The following is a 20,714-nucleotide window of genomic DNA, read 5'->3' as shown; positions in this document are numbered from 1 at the left end:
TATAATTTAGCATTCAAATATATATACATATATATATATATATATATATATTGTCACGGTGCCACGAGAGGGACAATGACGACGATCGCAACAGGACGAAAGACACGACGCAGTGGGGCTAACCTAATGTTCGGCCATACTGGTTCTACCGCCAATATCTTTTGCAGAGTAAACACGGTCCCATTAAACCTTACAGCTTGCCCATTTCATTTTTGGTGGAGGTGCTGGGTATTGCACAAGACGGAACTCCGCAGTGGGCTTGTCCTTGGCCGTCCTACCATGCTGACAGACGACCAGGTTAAGCACGACGTCAGCACCCGGCGACCCGAGGCTATGCGCATCCGCGACACTGCTACCGCGACACTGCAACCCTGACACATGAACAAGAGTTGACTAGCTGAGACGTACGCAAGTAAAAACTTCGCGACCTCTTCGGCAAGCTCGCTGGTTGCAAGTGCGCCGCTGCGAAAGACTTATCTTGTCTCGCTCAGACAGCTACCTAGTCGTCCGTTGGGTACATCCTTGATGTCCTGGCTCTTTGCCGACGCGTCGATGCCAGTATGCCCGAGGCCGACAAAGTGAGGCACATTCTAAAAGCTATCACCGATGATGCGTTTAATTTGTTTGTTTTTAAAGACAGCTCGACGGTAGACAAAATTATCCGCGAGGGCCGACGTTTCGAAGGCGCAAAGAGCCCCAGCACTGCCGGACATTTCGTGCGGCTTCCCAACAATGCCGCTACATCGTCATGCGAAGACGCTCATTCGGCCCTTCAATCGTTCACTACAGATAGCGCTGTCCAATTTGTGCGGCGCGAAGTGAAGACTGCGTTGCCATCTTCTTTCGCGCTCCCTTCTGAGGACACCCAATCGACGATCTCCCTCGTCCACGCAGTTGCCCGCGAAGAACTGGCCAACGCAGGAATTCAACGCGTGCGCTCTATAACACGCCCTTCGTTTAGCCCTGCCCCTCTTCATCGACCTCCATCGACGTTTCAACGCTATCGAGATCCGGCGCAATGGCGAACACCATAAGACAAGCAAATATGCTTCCATTGTACCGTAGTGGCGCACATTTCTCGCTATTGCCGTTATCGTCAGCCCTCGTTTTCAAGCTCGACATTCTACTACCGCCCAAATGAGAACCAGCGCCAGCCCTTCATGCTCCAAATTACCCCACATACCATGACCGCGGCCCTTCTGCGTCCTTCAGACGCTCGAGCTGTTCGTCGTCGCCGGACGACCGTCAGTCTCGCTCGCTCCTGCCCCGTCGTTTGTCGTTGCCTCACCCTTCTGTCCGGTCATCCCCGGAAAACTGACGGATGCAGCTCCTGGAGGTGACGCTGCATTGGACTCTCGACCTGCAAACCGTCTCCTTTCCCTGCCGACAGATCAGAACCTAATTGCCGTTGAAGTTGATGCCCTACCTGCCACTGCCCTGATCGACACCAGCGCGCACTTCTCGGTCATGAGTACTGATTTCCGGAAGCGGCTCAAGAAATACTCACTCCTGCCGAGTCCCCCGTCGTACGAGTCGCTAATGGGGGAAGTCCCGCTGTGCTGGGAATGTGTGTCACTCGTGTCAGCGCCCCCGGTCGCCACACATCAGCGTTGTTCCATGTACTTGACCATTGCCCTCACGACGTGATACTTAACCTTGATTTTTCTTTCTGCCCACTCAGCTACCATTGACTGCTCGGATGGTGCAGTCAAACTTGATTTCCCTGATGTTACCGACCTTACGAGCACCGTACCGCTCTAGATCTGTTGCGCCAACTTTGTTCGTCTATCTCCGCAGGTACTGACCTGTATCACTGCTGTGCCCAACCCCTGTGAACCGGATGGCTACTATGTCGTCACTCCCTGTGTGAGTGCCTTACTTTCGCACGGTGTGTTGTTTCCTCACACCGTAGTGACCGTATCGGCTAACAAAACGTACCGCTCCTTAATTTCGGATTCTGCCCTCAGGTACTACCCAAAGGGATCTCTGTCGCCACACTGTCGCCGTCGCACGAGTACGACCTTTCTTTCCTCTCGCCTCTTCCGTCTTGCTCCAACTCTTCCGTCGCCTGCAATTCTCATTCCGCCACGTCCTCTCCAGCGCACGACTACATTACCATGATAGCCCTGGACTTACCCCCTCACCCCCCACCCCACAAACCAACAATCTTCGTCATCGGCTCGCATCTTATTGCGACATTTTTTTACCTTCACGGTCGGTTTTTGGGACAGAACTCTCTAGTTCAGCATTGCATACACACCGGCGATGCACCGCCTATTCACAGACGGCTCTATTGCGTATCACACGCCGAGCGCCGAGTAATACAACAGGAGGTTGTTAAGATGCTTACCAAGGACATTATTGAACCATCATCGAGCCCGTGGGCTTCTCCTGTTGCCTTGGTAAAAAAGAAGGACAGCACCTGGCGATTCTGCATAGATTACCTCCATCTAAACAAGATAACATAAAGGATGTATATCCACTGCCACGCATAGACGACGCATTGGACTACCTGCACGGTGCGACGTATTTTTCATCGATAGACCAGCGCCCCGGTTACTGGCTGATTGCCGTCGATGACATGGACCGTGAGAAGACCGCATTTGTTGTGCCTGATGGCCTTTATCAGTTTCGAGTCATGCCATTCGGCTTGTGCAACACTCCAGCCACCTTCGAGCGCATGATGGAGACGCTCTTGCACAGCTTTAAGTGGTCTCTATGCCTTTCTTACCTCGACAACGTCATCGTGTTCTCGACGACCTTCGCGAAATATCTTCAACACCTTTCGTCTAATCTCTCCGTCTCCCGTGCTGCAGGGCTACAATTAAATTCTTCGAAGTGCCACTTTGGTCGCCGCCAAATTACTATTCTCGGTCATCTCGTCGACTCATCTGGCGTCCTCCCCGATCCCGCAAATGTTCGGGCTTTTCAAAGGCGCCCGCAGCTTTGTAGGCTTATGCTCTTATTTCCGTCAATTTGTCCGAAATTTTGCGTACATTGTTGGCCTCTGACTGAAATTCTGACGAAAGGCGTCTCCTTTTCATGGGGTCCTGACCAAGCTGCTGCCTTCCAACTCATTATCACCCTGATCACTACTCTGCCAATCTTTGCTCACTTTGACCCATCTGCCCCAACAGAGGTCCGTATAATACTATGCGATTGCTATGCGATTGGCGCGGTTTTAGCTAAGTGGAAACGTAGGCGTGACAAAGTTGTTGCGTACGCCAGTTGCCTGCTTTCACACGCTGAACGCAATCACCCAATTACAGAGCGTGAGTGCCTCGCCCTCGTATGTGCAGTGATTCCGGCCGTACTTATACGGTCGACCTTTTATTGTCACCACGGACCATCACGCTCTCTGTTGGCTCTCGACACTTAAGGATTCAACGGGTCGTCATGGTGGCTGGGCAATACGTCTTCAAGAATTCACCTACACACTAGTGGGCAAGTCCCGTAGGCTATACCAGGTTTGTCGATCGTTTGTCTCGGCACCCCGTCGGCGCCCCAGACTCCATTGATGAAACTGCTAGAATATTTAGACTCTCCGCCTTCCCCCACACCAGGGAGAAGCAAGCACGTGATGCTCCCTTGCGCGACCTCATCAGCCGCCTCCGTTCTGACCCGTCAGACTCCTTGCTCAGCTTGTTCCTCATTTTGGGCGGGATCTTATACCGCCGAAATATGCGCACCGAAGGGCATGAACTGCTGATAGTTGTTCCTTCTCATCTCCGGGCAACTTTACTCTCGCAACTCCTTGATGTCCCCACTGCTCGCCATCTGGGTGTTTCCAGGACCTACGACCGTGTCCGGCGACGATTTATCTGGCCTGGACTCTCCCGTACCGTGCCACGTTATCTCGCTGCTTGCGAGCCATGCCAACGTCGTAAGAAGCCTGCTTTGCTTCCGGCTAAAACCTTACAGCGAATCGATATACCCACCAAATCATTTTATCTTGTTGGCCTCGACCTGTTAGGCCCTATCCCTACCTCCAGAGCTGGAAATAAGTACATCGCCGTTGCAACGGAATATTGAAGCTGCTATTCCGTCACTCCAGCAATCTAGACCAGTTGTGCTACCGACGTCGCAGACTTCCTGCTCCAAGACGTCATTTTACACCATGGAGCTCCTCGCCAGCTTTTCACCGACAAGGGCCGCTACTTTTTATCCCTGGTTATTGAAGATCTACTTCGATCTTGTGCCACGAAACACAAGTTGCCGACAGTATACCATCCTCAAACGAACGGCCTCACTGAACGCCTGGACCGAACACTTATAGATACGCTCTCGATGTATGTCTCCTCAGATCATCGTGACAGGGACTTCGCGCTTCCATTTGTGATATTCGCGCATAACTCGTGATGTCATGACGCAGCTCTCTACTCCCCCTTCTATCTCGTCTTTGGTCGTGACCCGACATTGCCTTTTGACGCGCTCCTCCCAACTGCTTTCGAGTCCCCGTCTGAGTACGCTCGCGACGCTATAGCTACAGCCGCCCAGGCACGCCAAATTGCCCACCGTCGCGTTTATGGGTCGCAGGCAAGAAAGAAGTCTCTTTATGACAACCGTCATCGTGATGTCCAGTTCTCTGCTGTCAACCTCGTCCTCCTTTGGACTCGGAAGAACTCGAAAGAACTGCTCCCCCGGTACCCTGGCCCTTACCGCGTCGTCCGACAGATCAGTAATGTGACTTATGATGTTGCTCCAGCCGATGTTTTACCGTCGTTCACGTCAACTGATATCGTCCACGTGGGTCATCTGGAGCCACACCACGTGGCCGCCATCTAGAAGGTGTCGGGTCGGCGCTTTCGCCCCCGGAGGTTATGTCACGGTGCCACGAGAGGGATGACCACCAACGACGACCACCAACAAGACAAAAGAGACGACGTAGCGGACCTAACCAAAGGTTCGGCCAGGCTGGTTGTACTGGAAACATCTTCTGTAAACTAAACACGGGGTCCCATTTAACCTGATATTTCTGTGTTTCATTCTGTGTTTAGATATACCTCCGGAAAGGCCGCCATTGAAATCTGAGCCTGGCAACGTTTAACGCTAGAAGACTATCTAGTGAGTCGAGTCTAGCAGTGCTATTGGAGGAATTAGAGGGCAGTAAATGGAATATAAAAGGGCTCAGTGAAATTAGGAGGACAAAAGAAGCATATACAGTGCTAAAAAGCGGAGACGTCCTGTGCTACCGGGGCTTAGCGGAGAGACTAGAACTAGGAGTCGGATTCCTGATTAATAAGAATATAGCTGGTAACATAGAGGAATTCTATAGCATTAACGAGAGGGTGGGAGGTCTTATTGTGAAACTTAATAAGAGGTACAAAATGAAGGTTGTACAGGTCTACGCCCCTACATCCAGTCATGATGACCTGGAAGTCGAAAGCTTCTATGAAGACGTGTAATCGGCGTTGGGTAATGTCAAAACGAAATACAGTATACTGATGGGCGACTTCAATGCCACGGTAGGGAAGAAGCAGGCTGGAAACCAGTCAGTGGGGGAATATGGCATAGGCTCAAGGAATAGCAGGGTAGAGTTATTAGTAGAGTTCGCAGAACAGAATAATATGCAGATAATGAATACTTTCTTCCGCCAGCGGGATAGCCGAAAGTGGACGTGGAGGAGCCTCAATTGCGAGACTAGAAATGAAATAGACTTTCTACTCTGCGCTAACCTTGGCATCGTAAAAGATGTGGATGTGCTCGGCAAGGTGGGCTGCGATGACCATAGGATGGTAAGAACTCGAATTAGGCTAGACCTGAGAAGGGACCGGAAGAAACTGGTACGTAAGAAGCCGATCAATGAGTTAGCGGTAGGAGCGAAGTAGAGGAATTCCGGATCAAGCTACAGAACAGATATTCAGCTTTAACTCAGGAAGAGGACCTTAGTGTTGAAGACATGAACGATAATCTTATGGGCATCATTAAGGAGTGTGCAATAGAAGTCGGCGGTAACTCCGTTAGGCAGGATGCCAGTAAGCTATCGCAGGAGAGATCTGATAAGAAACGCCAATGTATGAAAACCTCTAACCCTTCAGCTAGGATAGAACTGGCAGAACTTTCCAACTTAATCTACAAGCGCAAGTCAGCTAACATAAGGAACTGTATTATGGATAGAATTGAACATACTCTCATGAACGCAGGAAGCCTAAAAGCAGTGAAGAAGACACTAGGAATAGGCAAGAATCAGATGTATGCGCTAAGGGACAAAGCCGGCCATATCATTACTAATATGGAAAAGATAGTTCAAGTGGCTGAGGAGTTCTATAGAGATTTATACAGTACCAGTGACACCCACGACGATAATGGAAGAGAGAATAGTCTAGAGGAATTTCAAATCTTGCAAGTAACGCCGGAAGAAGTAAAGAAAGCCTTGGGAGCTCTGCAAAGGTGAAGGCAGCTGGGGAGGCTCAAGTAGCAGCAGATTTGTTGGATGGTGGGCTGACTATTCTAGAAAAACGGGCCACCCTGTATACGCAATGTGTCATGACTTCGAGCGTACCGGAACCTTGGAAGAACGCTAACGTAATCCTAGTCCATAAGAAAGGGGACGCCAACGACATCAAAATTTATACACCAATCAGCTTACTGTCCGTTGCCTACAAAATATTTACTAAAGTAATCGCTAATTAATCAGCAACACCTTAGACTTCTGTCAACCAAAGGACCAGGCAGGATTCCGTAAAGGCTACTCAACAATAGACCATATTCACACTATCAATCAGGTAATAGAGAAATGTGCGGAATATAACCAACCCTTATATATAGCTTTCCTTGATTACGAGAAAGAATTTGATTCAGTCGAAACCTCAGCAGTCATGGAGGCATTACGGAATCAGGGTGTAGACGAGCCGCAGGTAAAAATACTGACAGATATCTATAGCCGCTCGACAGCCACCGTAGTTCTCCATAAAAAAGCAACAAAATCCCAATAAAGAACGGCATCAGACAGGGAGATACGATCTCTCCAATGCTATGCACAGCGTGTTTACAGGAGGTGTTCAGAGACCTGGATTGGGAAGAATTGAGGATAAGAGCTAATGGAGAATACCTTAGTAACTTGCGAATCGCTGATGATATTGCCTTGCTTAGTAGCTCAGGGGACCAATTGCAATGCCTGCTCACTGACGTCGAGAGGTAAATCAGAAGGGTGGGTCTAAAGATGAATCTGCAGAAAACTAAACTTATGTTTGCCTGTCTCGGAAGTGAACAGCAGTTTACGATAGGTAGCGAGGCAGTGGAAGTGGTAAGGGAATACATCTACTTAGGGCAGGTGGTGACCGCGAATTCGGATCATGAGACTGAAATAATCAGAAGAAGAAGAATGGGCCCGGTTGCGTTTGGTAGGCATTCTCAGATCAAGAACAGCAGGTTGCCATTATCCCTCAAGAGAACAGTGTAAACCAGCTGTGTCTTACCAGTACTCACGTACGGGGCAGAAACCTGGAGGCTTACGAAAAGGGTTCTGCTCAAGTTGAGGACGACGCAAGGAGCTATGGAAAGAAGAATGATGGATGTAACGTTAAGGGAGAAGAAAAGAGCAGATTGGGTGAGGGAACAAACGCGAGTTAATGATATCTTTGTAGAAATCAAGAAAAAGAAATGGGCATGGGCAGGATATGTAATGAGGAGGGAAGGTAACCGATGGTCATTAAGGGTTACGGACTGGATTCCAAGGGAAGGGTAGCATAGCAGGGGGCGGCAGAAAGTTAGGTGGGCAGATGAGATAAAGAAATTTGCAGGGACAACATGGTTACAATTAGTACATGACCGGGGTAGTTGGAGAAGTATGGTAGGGGCCTTTGTGCTGCAGCGGGCGCAACCAGGCTGAAGAATATATATATATATATATATATATATATATATATATATATATATATATATATGTATATATATATATGTGTGTATATAAACACTTCACCAGCGCAACAACAAAAAATAAATGCACAAGAAAGCGCCACCCCTTGCGTTAGCGCTAAAATATTATGATCGTGTCGAGGGTAATATTGCAGGGTCCAAACCAATGCAAAGACAATGGTTTGATGAGCGGTTTATTGTTTGATTTATTTTTTTCTCCGACACAGAAACAATGTTTGTTCGTGTGGAAAAGAAAGAAATAGAACTTCACCTGTTTGCTCTTTTCTGTGCTAAAGAATACTAGGATCCAGCGCTTTCCATGTGTTTCTTCAGCGTGACACAGAATGCCTTGAATCTTGGGATGCATAACGTTCGCGTGAGCTGGAAGGCCTGACTTAGGCCCATTAATGAGTGGGCCCATGTCCGGCCCCGGCCATGGCTTCAAGCCCGAGTCTGGCGAGGGTCTGCAATCTCATGCCCGAGCACGGCCCGGTCCTGCAGCTTCAAGCCTGGGCCTGGCCCGAGCACGCTGAAAAACGCTTCGGACGGCGCGACCCGGCCGGCAGGCTGGGCCGTCCCCGAGCATTTGGGGCAGTGCGGACCTGTGCAGTGCTCTAGGGCATTAGGCAAAATAGTAACAAGAGCGAGGTGGCGCAACCCACCGCCCCGTTTCAAATGGAACGTTCACAGCATCCGTCCATCCATGCATCCATCCATTGTAGGGCCTTTCTGTGGAAAATTTGAAAGTGCATAGAGACTAGCGTGCCTAGTTCCCTATTTTGGTATATGGGACGGAGAAATTCAAGACAAAGAAAAACGAAAGAGCATTGATGATCTCGAGGCACACGCGCGTACATTATTTGCCGCCGCTTACCCCAAGAAATATACCAGCCATATTATAGCTACTAGCCTCACATATGTTACAGACATTCTAGATATATTTATTGGCAGTGTTTTCGTGATGGAACTGGTAGAAACCATTAGATTCAAGAGAAAACGAATATATTTAGTCAGGCAGAAAGGTCAGTGCGGGTTAATGCCCTCTGCCGACCTCCCGAACTGGGGAAGGGGAAGAGCAGGGCTGGATGGATGCCAACACAAATAGATGTGCGAGTATACTCTGCCGAAGAAGCGGCAGTGTTATAGTGCTGAGTCTAGTCCAGTGTCTTGCGCAAATTGCAACGATGACTGTGCTGTTCTTGCAGCTTGGCGCCAAGACTCAAGATGCAGTTCATTCAGAATGGTCTGGTTTATTCGCTTGCTGCTGTAACAGTCTGCAGTGCAAGCTGGTTAGACTCGAAATGTGCGAGCGTGCCTCTCTGACACTGGTAGTTTTCACTTCGAATTACATCAGCACACGTCACCCGCTAAGGCCTATTTCGTCCATTCAGCTTGTGTGCCATTGTCTCAGTTTCGGCGTATAGCGATAAGAGATAGGTTTTGTTCATAAATGATAAACCAATGTTTGTTAGTAATTCCTAAATCATTTCTATTGGGCAGTCTGTCGTAAAAAAATTAACAAAACTCGCCAGCCATAATTAACTTTCAATGGGACGGATGAAAATTCAAAATGTGTAAATGCTGAGCCTCCTGTGGGCGATAATATAAAAAGTATCGCGGCCTTTATCATAAGGAATTTTTACGCTCAAGTGCACGGTCATTTAAAAAGTGCAGCAACAGTATAGGCTGCCGCATCATATTGCCCCAATGAGGCCTTACAGTAATTTTTGCTGCATATGTTGTGACATGGCCGCCCTATGATCTCGCCTTAGTCATTGATGGGTGTAAATGTTTGCGCGTGTATAACTAAGCATCTTCAAAGTTATGGGCCTTCTAGTCTGTAGCACTTGGAATTCCCAGTGATTCCCAGTGGGTGAAACGAAAAAAAAAAGAACCGAGGTGCGTCGTCGTGTCACGCAGGGCATGAAGTGCACCGAGTGCACGGATCCCGGGGCGCTGCTGGGCAGCCACGGTTGTGCCTCAGCGTCTGCGCCTTCGCAGCCATCCACTTGCGAGCAGTGCACGGGCGGACCAGAAGAAGGCGGACCCGTCTGTGGCTCGGACGGCAACACTTACGCGTCGGCCTGCCAGCTGCGCCAGTTTGTGTGCCGTCTGCAGCGAAATTTGACCGTGCGCAGTCCTGGGCCCTGCGAGGAGGCTCCCCCGTCACCTACGGCAGGGCCCGTTCGGAGGTCGACGGCCCACAGAGACGCCGGCGTCGACTCCGAGTTCCAGGGTTGGTTCCAGGGCAGCCCAGGAGGCGACCCACTGGGCGGGTTCCCGCCGCTAAGCACACGACCAACGGCAGCCACTGATGGTGACTGGACCCCTTTCTTTCTTGATTGGCAGAACCAGTTGAGTTTATAGCCGTGGCGCCATGCGGTGATGTGGACAAACATTGCGGTGCAGTCAAATGCATCCCTGTGACGAGCGCATTTTCGAAGCTTTCATCCTGACAACCACTTAATTGAACATGAACAGGTTTGGCATACCGTATCAAGTACTAGGCGCTCTTAAATGTATCGCCGCAAATCTATCCCCGCAGGTGTATCCCCGCCGATCGCCGCGTCATTTTTCTTGGTGGTCAAATATCTCTGGCAACTGGCAACCCATTCTGCTTCGCAGTATAAAAAATGTATGAATGAACGAATGAATTAGTAAATAAACACACAGACTGTCAAAATACTAATGCAACTACGAGTGCCGGAGAGCTCAGTAGAATCTTGTGTATGAAACGTAGACGTTATCTTAATGTTCACTACTACTAAAGAGCGAAGGCATGCAATCTCCCAGAGCTTCGTTATATAAATGAAAGTCACGAACCATTCCGCAGAAAGGAGTGATGAACCAACAAGTTCACTTTTTCCTAGAATAAACAAATTGAGGAAAGATGGCCACGTACTTAGAACGGTTCGGTGCAGCACGCCGCCCTCACGTACGGCAACGCCTTATTAATGCTCAGGCAGAAATGATCCACCCTGCAGCAGCAGTAGAAATACACTCCTCTGTAATGCAGAACCCCAGGAAGGCCGTCCACCCGTCGCCGGCACCGAGGAGGAGGAGGAGGAGGACATCCGTGGTGACGAAGAGCGAGCGCCGCCGGAGTCCCCGCCACTGCAGCCGCTGCGCGTGCCCCAGTTCTCCGGCCGCTCTTTCCTGGAGCTGCACCGGCTGCAGGCCTACACGGGTCTGTCGCTCGAGCTGGAGCTGAAGGCGGACGCGCCAGATGGGTTGCTCCTGTACAACGGCCAGACCACTTCGGGTGCTGGGGACTTCGTGTCGCTGGCGTTGCGAGACGGGCACCTCGAGTTCCGCTACAACCTCGGCTCCGGACCCGTCCTGCTGCGCGCGCCCAAGCCGCTCACCATGGGTCGCTTCCACCGGGTGGTGGCGAAGCGTTACCTAAAGGTGCGTATATCCTGCGAGAAGCTGCTCACCGCCGATAATCGTAGGCCTCCTAATTAGCTAAAAAGTAGACCACAGCAGTATAAGCCGTTCCTCGAAACAACCATGTATAGTACCCGTAAATATGTGCTAATCTCGTGACTACTGATCGCTACTTGCAGTCTTTGCACTCACTCTTTAAGAGGCGCAGTCATGACCTTGCGTATTTTAATTCATTTACAGCGCGGATTCTCCTCGAGCCATGCCAACAAATGAAACCAATTATTCCATGTTAAGTGTGCCTGTGCTAATGAGACTCCTCGCATCTGCTGTGCGTCTAATTTCGCGATGAGCGCTCGTATTGTGTACTTCCTCTCGTCCTTCGTCCGCGTTGCGCATAGCAACATGTTCAATGACCAACTCGCCCAGCTTGCCGTGTTAAGAGCAGTAGAGTGACAATCGCATCCCCGATCGAAGTAAGACGATAAGTAGTGACACATCATTCGTTTGGCCATTCGGTGTTCCTGAGCGAGCGAACAACCCTTTTCCTACATGGCACCTTGTACTACAGAGTGGGGATTAGACGAGGCAACATATGAGCGTAATTATAACAATCACTGCTCAATCTTATTAACCTGCGGAGGCGGCAGTCGCGCTGTAGAAGCTGTACACGTCTATGAATTGCTTATAATAATTCTGCACCCCTATATAAAAGACATCGCTAGCTGGCTGCGGAGCGGCCTGGCGGCCGCCGTTACCGCGCTCTAGACAAGAGTGACGCCGATTGTACGTAGTGACTTATCCTATTAAGACGTCGAAGCTGTTAAATGAAGTTTCAAGGGACCACAGCAAAGAGCGGCGGCGGCTAGAATAACACCATGCGATACATCAGAAAGAACAAAGCGAAAATTTAAGAACCAATGGTGACCAGAGCATGTTGCCACCTTTTCGGAAATCTTTTTACATAGTGACCCAAAACTGGTTCCTTTCTATCTGCCTCCAGAAGGGCTGTTTAAAGTGCGTTATGTAAAAAATCTAAACTAATTACAATTTAATTTGGAAAAATACCCAAAGTATGTCAATCATGACAGCAGTCATAACTACTGATCCTATCACATGAAAAGAAAATGGCTTGGCATAAATTTAGGCCGGTTGTGCGATGAACTAGGATATCTGCGCTGTCATCAGTATTAAGTAAGTTATACCCGAAAAACCAAAAATTGTGTATCTTAAGGTGGTTGCATTTCAATTGAAATGCTATAACTTCAAAAGCTATTTATGGTTTTCAATTGTCCTAGTCCATTGCACAGCTTACTGTTTAAGAAAGAAGGATGTGAAGTTTCATTGGAAAATACTGCTTTGTTCAAAAGTTACGAGCTTCTACGCAACAAAAAACAAATGAAAATGATGTTTCGAGAAAAAGAACAGTTAGGTTTTCCATACATTTAATATAGATCAATGGAAGGCTGTGGGAGGCTAGAACCCACCAGGCTCACAGGTGGGTCCCTCTTAAGGTGCCAGGAATTCACCTTTACATCGTTTTATAGCTCGTCGTTTTTTTTTTTTTGAGCTTGTTTCTCGCCAACCGTCGACTGACAGTCGCCATTCTTCACGAGTGTTCGGTCCCTCCTGAGGGAAGCTACTGTGGTGTAGTTGGCAGGATCAATGCCAGCATGCCTCAATATATCCAGCTTGCCACTATTTCCGTTGTTGAAATGATATACACACTAGTATATTCCAAACTAAACAATGCATAAGCTTACATAGACATATTTAGGGACATACAGTCCTTTGAATGAAAAATTGTAGCGCTCAGCCATATTCAGTTTTATTAATCTTTAAAATAACTCATACCAACTAATCCAAAAGTATCCTGCGCACAACCGTAAGTTTGCTTTAAAAATCGATATCTTGGCTACAGGCAGTTCTAGAAAACAACATACCTTTTTACCAGAACCGGATAGAGACGTAATTTTTTCTGCACCACGATTTTGATTGTATGTAGATTCCTTAGCAATAAAAAAAATAAAAAAATAAAATTCACCTTCTGGAAAATAAAAATTTGGAAAGGTTCTAAAACATTTTAAACAAAAAAAAAACATTTTAAAACATTTTAAAACGAAATAAATAGAGTGTTGTAGGTCATACGTAGCACAAGTAATTGGGTTACCTTCGTAAAGAGCTATAGTGGGCACAAGGGGAACAAATGGAGAATAACTAGATTTTGGCGGTCGTAGACGTTAGGAAGGGGATGGCGTAGAAGTACAGATAAATCATTTGCGTTAAACCGCAGGATACTGAAGAACTGCTTACGAGGCCTTCTTTGCTGATGTGTGTGAAGCGTAGCTTCCGGGCAATACAGATCGTCAAGTCACACTGGCCGTTGTTTTTGGAAGCAGGAACATTTGTCGAGTTGGTGGGCTCATCTATTCTAAAACGGTAGCTATGGCGGAAAGAACCAATACAATTTAGAGATACAAATAATGATCTCAAAAATGCCGCACAAGTATGCTCAGGTTCAGGGAATACCGGGCCTAATACATATCATTTGCATTGATTTCCAGCATGGACGTAAGTTTTGAAGACGGTTTAGATGAGAGAACAAGCGGGTATAGCCGATATTCTGATTGACATTAAGAGAAAAAAATGGAGCTGGGCAGGTCATGTAATGCGCAGGTTAGATAACCGTTGGACCATTCGGGTCAGAATGGGTACCAAGAGAAGGGAAGTGCAATCGAGGACGGCAGCCCACTAGATGGGGAGATGAAATTCGCTCGCGTAGTTGGAATCGGTTGGCACGGGACAGGGCTAATTGGAGATCGCAGGTGCCTTCGTCGTGCAGTGGACATAACATAGGCTGTTGCTGCTACTACTGATGATGATGATGATAATAGTACAGTGAATTAAAAAGAATTACAAGCAACTATTCCTACAACCATGTCACCGCCGCTTATGGAAAAACGTAGAAGCTAATTATCTTGGCATTAGCTCATAAATTCCTGGCGGCATAAGGAATTCTGCTCTACCGATCACGAAATCGACCTTATCGCTAAATTAGGGAGAAAAGTGTACCATACTTTCTATGCGCTTGCGGCATTCCTATCTTGGACATAAGGGGCGGAATTCACTACGCGATCTGACGAACAAATTTCGGGTTAAGCAAAACCATACGCAAACAGCGAATTCACAATGCTAAAACTGATCATAGATCAGCAAGCTTGCTGCGCATTCTCGCCCATGCAAGGACAAGCGCTGTAGTCGAAAAAAGGCTAGTATGTAATTGTAGAACAGGTGCCAGCCTCAGTACTTGCTTAAATACTCAGAATGGGTCAATTCGAAAACCGTAAGCAGGTGTCGCAGCTGCCAACGTAGGAAGGAATTTATAGGATAGTATTGTATTACCCTTACGAGCATACGCAGGTCTATCGGCGCTGCTCAAGGTGACGCGCTGGAATGCGCTGTGGCGAACGATTCACTGATAGCCAACGATGGCGTGTGCACTTGGGGCGCAGTCTGATTGGTCAATTCAAAGTGCATTGAGCACTTTTAGTGCATAATTGTATTCGCCTGCGCTGCCATTGAAGACAGTAACATTAATGCTGCGCTGCTTAGTGCCTGACAGCCTCTTTTTTTAATATATGGAGTTTTACGTGCCAAAACCACTTTCTGATTATGAGGAACGCCGTAGTGGAGGAATCCAGAAATTTCGACCAGCTGGGGTTCTTTAACGTGCACCTAAATCTAAGCACACGGGTGTTTTCGCATTTCGCCCCCATCGAAATGTGACCGCCGTGGCCGGGATTCGATCCCGCGACCTCGTGCTCAGCAGCCCAACACCATAGCCACTGAGCAACCACGGTGGGTACCTGACAGGCTCTGTTTGTCTGTGCGCGCAATAGCGTGAATAATCATACTCTTGTGACATTCTATTGGGTGGTAGCAAAAAGAACAGTGGTGTCCATCCGTGACAATTGTTAAGTTTTCAGTGATTTGCGTTGTGCGCTTGTATCGTCTTAATTTCTAGTTTGAGCTTTCCCTCGCTCATAGGGTTGCGGATGATTATTTTTCCAGACTCTTTTGTGGGCTAAAATTTTTTTCATACGAGATGAAGCAGCGAATGAACGCCTAAATGGTTCAAATTATCAGAAATTGATTAGCCGTCCTTAACCTGCGATAGTGGATGGCCAGCGAAGTTGGTAGAAAACCACTCAAATGTCGTCGATGGGTATATGATATGTTTTATTGTTCTGCCTAGTCTTAGCACGACACTTTTGCTGAGCATTACCATTTTGCAGTCTTCGACGCTCATCGTATTGCCGTATTCTTCGTGAGTCTTTGCCCGGTCTACCCATAGCGGTCTTGCAATGAACTGAATGAGTTGTAGGCATATCTCCCATTTATATATGAAGTTTGCTGACGTCACTCAATGATTCGTATGCTGCCGGTGCCCCTTTCCCACCGGAGCAGCTTAAGCAACCGTAATCTTTACCGGGAAACACATGCGAGGAGAAGGAACGTGCCTCCCATTGCTCACTAGCGCCTTATCATCCATCATGCGGTTTCGCCGCTTGTTTTATGCTTTATTGACATGAATACTGCTGAGCTGTGCGTTGTATGCTTGATTCCAAAGTGGATATGCACTTTTTATCGGTTCAAGGTTTTTCAATTTTTTGCTTCGCCTAAAACTTATTGCTTTTCGACAATTCGCTGTGGTGTTCCTTGCTATCAGCCTCAGCGTTCTAATATGTTGCTCATAGTTTCAATCGAGCGCACATACGAAGCGACGTAGTGCCTGCACGTGACATTTTTTTACTCATCCCTTGGCCTACGGTGTGAGCGAACGCATGCGTACGACGGGCGGCAATCCTCTATGATATGAAGCGGGAGGTCACTACCATGACCGTTTGACACGTGTAGTTGTTTATCTTTCTCGGATGACCACTTTTTCATGGGCTAACAAAGATTAAACGTTATCGCTCAGCGCAGGACGCCCCTGCACGTATCGGAAGTTTGGCAAATGTTATCGATGCTTCTATCCGTTGTCTGTCGTCACCGAACCTTGTGTAATCGCATTGTATGCGCGATGCGAATTGTTCAGTACTTTCTGGAAGACACTCGGGCGCCAGCGATTATTCTGGAACCTTCGATGACTCATGGACAAAACCCGACGCGCTTGCCCGGCAGATAAGATTTCGACGATCGACGACTGTGTTCGCCGCTATCGTTGTGCTTTGAGTGTAGCCTGTCTTTGTGGGCTCACATTCGCCCAATAGAAACTTAGTATCGTTATTCACAGTCTCGCTACTCTATTCTTTACCGTCTCTACTACGTGACAATATAAAAAAACTTAAATGATGAATAAAATCACCTACCACCATTGATGCGAAATTCACGTACGAGCGAGCGTGAAGCTCTGCAATAAAATACATGTCATGACGGAGTAAATAGTGGTCACATGAGTCCTCCTGTAGCCAATCGGATGAAATGAAAGCAAACAAATACTTGTATCTGAGGGCAAACATTTTTGAGCAGATATCTGTCTGGTTGGTCTATGCCACTTTATTCAAATGAACTACAAAGATCCATGCCGCCATGAAACTTCGTACAATAATAGGTCAACCGGGAGTCGTTATAAAGCGGCCTCTGATCCAATATGTAGAGTGTGATACGACGGCCACCTGTCATTGCCGGTGATTGCTAAGGTGCATTCGGTGAAACAATAACTACAAACTATACAGTACCGCCCAATATCTAGGCACTTATGCGAGCCTGTCAGGGACTAATAACCTACAATAATTCTCCTTTTATTAGTTGGTATTTATTTAGCAATGCACTAAGGAGGGCGCACTTACGGTAAGTGACAATGTACAGGTCATATCTGTGAATGTAATGAAGCTTCGGTTAGGTCGAGTCCTAAGGCTCCACACACGCAGGCACACGCACAGACACACACACACGCGCGCGCGCGCGTGTGCTCGCAAACACACACGAACACACACACACACACAAACAAGCACGCACACAAACAAACAAACCAATTTGTATATGTAACCACACAGTCGCGTATCACGGAAGTGACTTCGTTCTTCGCAGAAAAACGTGCGTAGCATAACACGCGCAGCAGATATTCGTCTTGCGACTGGTTGGAAATACTTATTCCAAACCCCGAACTAACATCAGATCTAGGCGAAATGGTGTCACTTATTTCTTTCACTCGATTCCTGCAAAGTTCTTTCTATATTTTTCTCATTTCCCGTAAGAAAGTCTCCATAGGTGTTTGTGAATTAAGCGCAAGAATTTTGTTCCAGCCGTCGACAGTCTTACGGTGCTCCGCGCCTGGCGCAAACCAGTTAAATCAACATGACGTTATAAAAAAGCCAACCACAGTGACCTGGTATCGTGAATGATAATCGTGCACTACGCTGAGCGTGGTCACTAAAACGCGTCGTGTCAGCAAGATGGCCGTTTGAGCCGCTCGCATTACGCCGACTTGTGCGCTGTCTGCGGCGCACAGTTCGATCACTTCATTCACTTTGTTTGGGCGAAGCTGCGTACTTCATTTGAAGTGCAAATAACACGGAGACACAGAAAAGCAACACAAGACAGCACGAGCGCTAACTTCAATCTAAAATTTATACTCGGAAAACCACGAGTTTTTATCTGCCGACACAGAGCAAAAGCACATCATTGTCAAGCGCGCTTCAGTGCCCCCAAAATGTTTAAAATAGTTTTACAAGTCAATCGCGATGGTGTGCATAACAACACACACACAAAAAAAAAGCTCCGAGATCGTAATACATGGAAGCAAGCTCTGAATCAAGCCCTTATCATGTGTGCACCGAGTATGCAGTTTCACTAACTCGCCCAAATTTTGCCTTGTAAAAGCTTGCTTTCTAGGACGCATGACTCTTTTATGTGTTCGAAAACTTCTCTAATTCCGCCTATCTGCCCTCGCTGATCGCAATCTACATCTGCCGCGCAATAACAGCTTCCTGGTATGCTAAGGCTTCGTTATGTTTGCCAGAAGTACAAGTTCTTTGTGGTGTGTTGCGTCCTTCTACGGGACGCGCAAGGTGGATGTGGCGGGATGCTCAACGCTGAGCTATGGCACTAGGTAGGATTCTTCGAAAACTGCCTACGTACGGTCTTCCGAGAAAGCTGAGTTGAACCGAGCTCTCCGCGAAGCTATCAAAGTTAGATAAAGGCGCCCAACCAAACCACCAAGTGGATGTGGTGCCAGACAAGCCCGTGTTTGCCTTCGAAAAAGAATCCAGACACATTACAAGGTTCAAATTTGAACCTGAGTAGCCAGCCCATCCCTACGGAGTAAGAGAAGACGCTGCGACTCGGACCCAAGTTTTGCCCAATGCTACGCCGGCTCAGCTGCTGACGCTGTCGAGGGAGGTTGCGGCTCACGTCTCAGAGGAGTCCAGGAGCGCATGTGTCGCCGAAGGCGTGAGTGCCGTGTTTGGCCATCAGTCGTCTCGCACCGGGAACACCGGTTCCCTCGTTGACTTCTCAGCTACGTCCGGCCGCACGGCAGTCGTGTCGTACGCAAGGGGTTTTTAGTCGTCGTGAAGGAAGATATCTTTTACGAGGAAGGGTCGGCAGCAGTGAACAAGAACTTCCGAAAGGTCATCGTCATCATTCATTATATCGAAAAAGGCACAGAGGGGCATTACATAAGGGCGGGGGGGGGGGGGGGCAGCATCAGTCAAAACAGCAGAAAGAAAGATCAGGGTGAAGAAAAATGACAATTTGCGTAGAAATAATGTCGCAGAAAATGCATGTGCACAGAGTCCCTGAAAAGTAACATACATACTACCTAGACGCTTAACAAGTAACAATAGTTATAAACATACAGAAATATCGCATATAAATGTATAGAAACGTAAGGTGCGTGAGCGGAGTATTAACGTGGTTCTGAGCAAAACAGGTTTCCTATTTGTTTGATTTTTCGCGGGTCACGCTCTGTAACGATCGATACGGGTAAGTTTTTCCATTCCTCAAAGGCTATAGGAAGAAATTATTTGTTAAGCGTGGTGGTTCTATCAATAAGTAGCTGGATGCTCGTAAAGTTTAGTAGGTGGTGTGAATAGAGGGCGGGAGGTAGTAGTAAGGAGCCATGCAAGTTAGGAAAGTAGTAGTACAATTTATGAAATAAGCAGACTCAAGATACCTGACGTCTCACGTCTAGAGATTGCAGTTCGAGTGACTTCCTCATACCATTGATGCTCGAGTGGCAGTTGTGGTTACACGTTATGAAGCCAGCAGCACAATTGTTGCGCTGTTTCTAGTAGCCTAATTAGGTAGCTTTGATGAGGGCGCCAAATTGATGACGCGTATTCAAGTGTAGTGCGAACGAAGGTTACGTATGCTAATTGGTGGCATGAGGATGGACACAGAAACAATGTTCTTCTAATATAACCAAGTTTCTTTTATGCATTGGTCACAGGTTGACTAATGTGTTTGGCCAACGTTAAGTTGCTACAGATTAAGATGCCAAGGTGCTTGTACCTGTCTACATGTATTAGGCTCGTGGAACTTATTGAGTAGTTGTATTCCCAGTTAGACTGTTTGCGAGATACTCGCATAACTTTACATTTAGAGCATTAGGCTGCATCGTCGATTGCGAGCACCAGTTTTCTATCATGTAGAGATACTTTTGCAGTAGTTCGTGACATTTAGTGGTGGTTATGCGGCGTTACAGGACACAGTCGTTAGCGAATAGTCGAATCGATGATAAAATTCCCCATAGCAAGTCATTTACATCAATTAAAACGAGTTGAGGGCCAAGAACTGATCCCTGAGGGACCCTAGAATTTACAGAAATCATGGCGAAGTGATGACCACCGATAACTCTGAACTATGAATGATCAGATGAGTAGGGTTTAATCCACGAGAGGGTCAAGGGGTCAAGGTTGGTGTGTGAAAAGGAAACGAAGGTGAGATACCGAGCTGTAGACCTTCTCAGGAATCTTTTGCTAGAGAAATTAGTGAGTGAAGTGAGGTAAAGGAAGGGACTGTTGAGGGAAGTGTTCTCCGCAAAAACACATAAATCTGATCTTCCGTTTAGAGCAATAGTATCGGAGAGGAACATATGCCTGTTCCCGGTGTCAGGGTTCCTTCAGAATCATTTGGAATCTTTACGTGTTGAGGACCCTTTCTCAGTTCCTTGCTCTACTTCTGTTGTAGATTTTCTGTATCAGCGAAACCGTGTAAATTACAGAGCCTTTACCATTGAGGCCGAGAGACTATATTCTATGCCACACGACGCCTTGATGAACAGCGTGAAAGTGTGCATCGCGAACACAAGGATGAGGCGGCTTTCACTTCCCGTTTTCCTGTTTCGATGAAAGATTCTTTAGAGTTGTCCGTTTATCTCCGCTCTGCGCTCACTTCCTGGGAAGCTAATCTCTATCGTCAACGTTCCGGTGTACGTATAGTGTCACGAGTAGAGCCTTTCCTGAGTC

The 20,714-nt window shown here is 47.5% G+C and overlaps 1 protein-coding gene across 2 annotated transcripts in view; it reads left to right on the top strand.

Moving 5' to 3' along the window:
- The window catches only part of LOC126529753 (agrin-like), a 481,149-nt gene that overhangs the window by 357,518 nt on the left and 102,917 nt on the right, over positions 1-20,714 (top strand). For both annotated transcript variants that reach the window (XM_055069999.1, XM_055069998.1), the window contains exons 10-11: positions 9,778-10,174; positions 10,874-11,265. In XM_055069999.1, coding sequence (XP_054925974.1) covers positions 9,778-10,174; positions 10,874-11,265 — 789 coding nt within the window. The remainder of the gene's footprint in view (positions 1-9,777; positions 10,175-10,873; positions 11,266-20,714) is intronic.

This window comes from Dermacentor andersoni, chromosome 9 (genome assembly GCF_023375885.2).
Source record: "Dermacentor andersoni chromosome 9, qqDerAnde1_hic_scaffold, whole genome shotgun sequence".
Classification (NCBI taxonomy): domain Eukaryota; kingdom Metazoa; phylum Arthropoda; class Arachnida; order Ixodida; family Ixodidae; genus Dermacentor; species Dermacentor andersoni.
The sequence above is the reverse complement of the archived record's forward strand: the minus strand, read 5'-3'. Positions and strand labels throughout refer to the sequence as shown.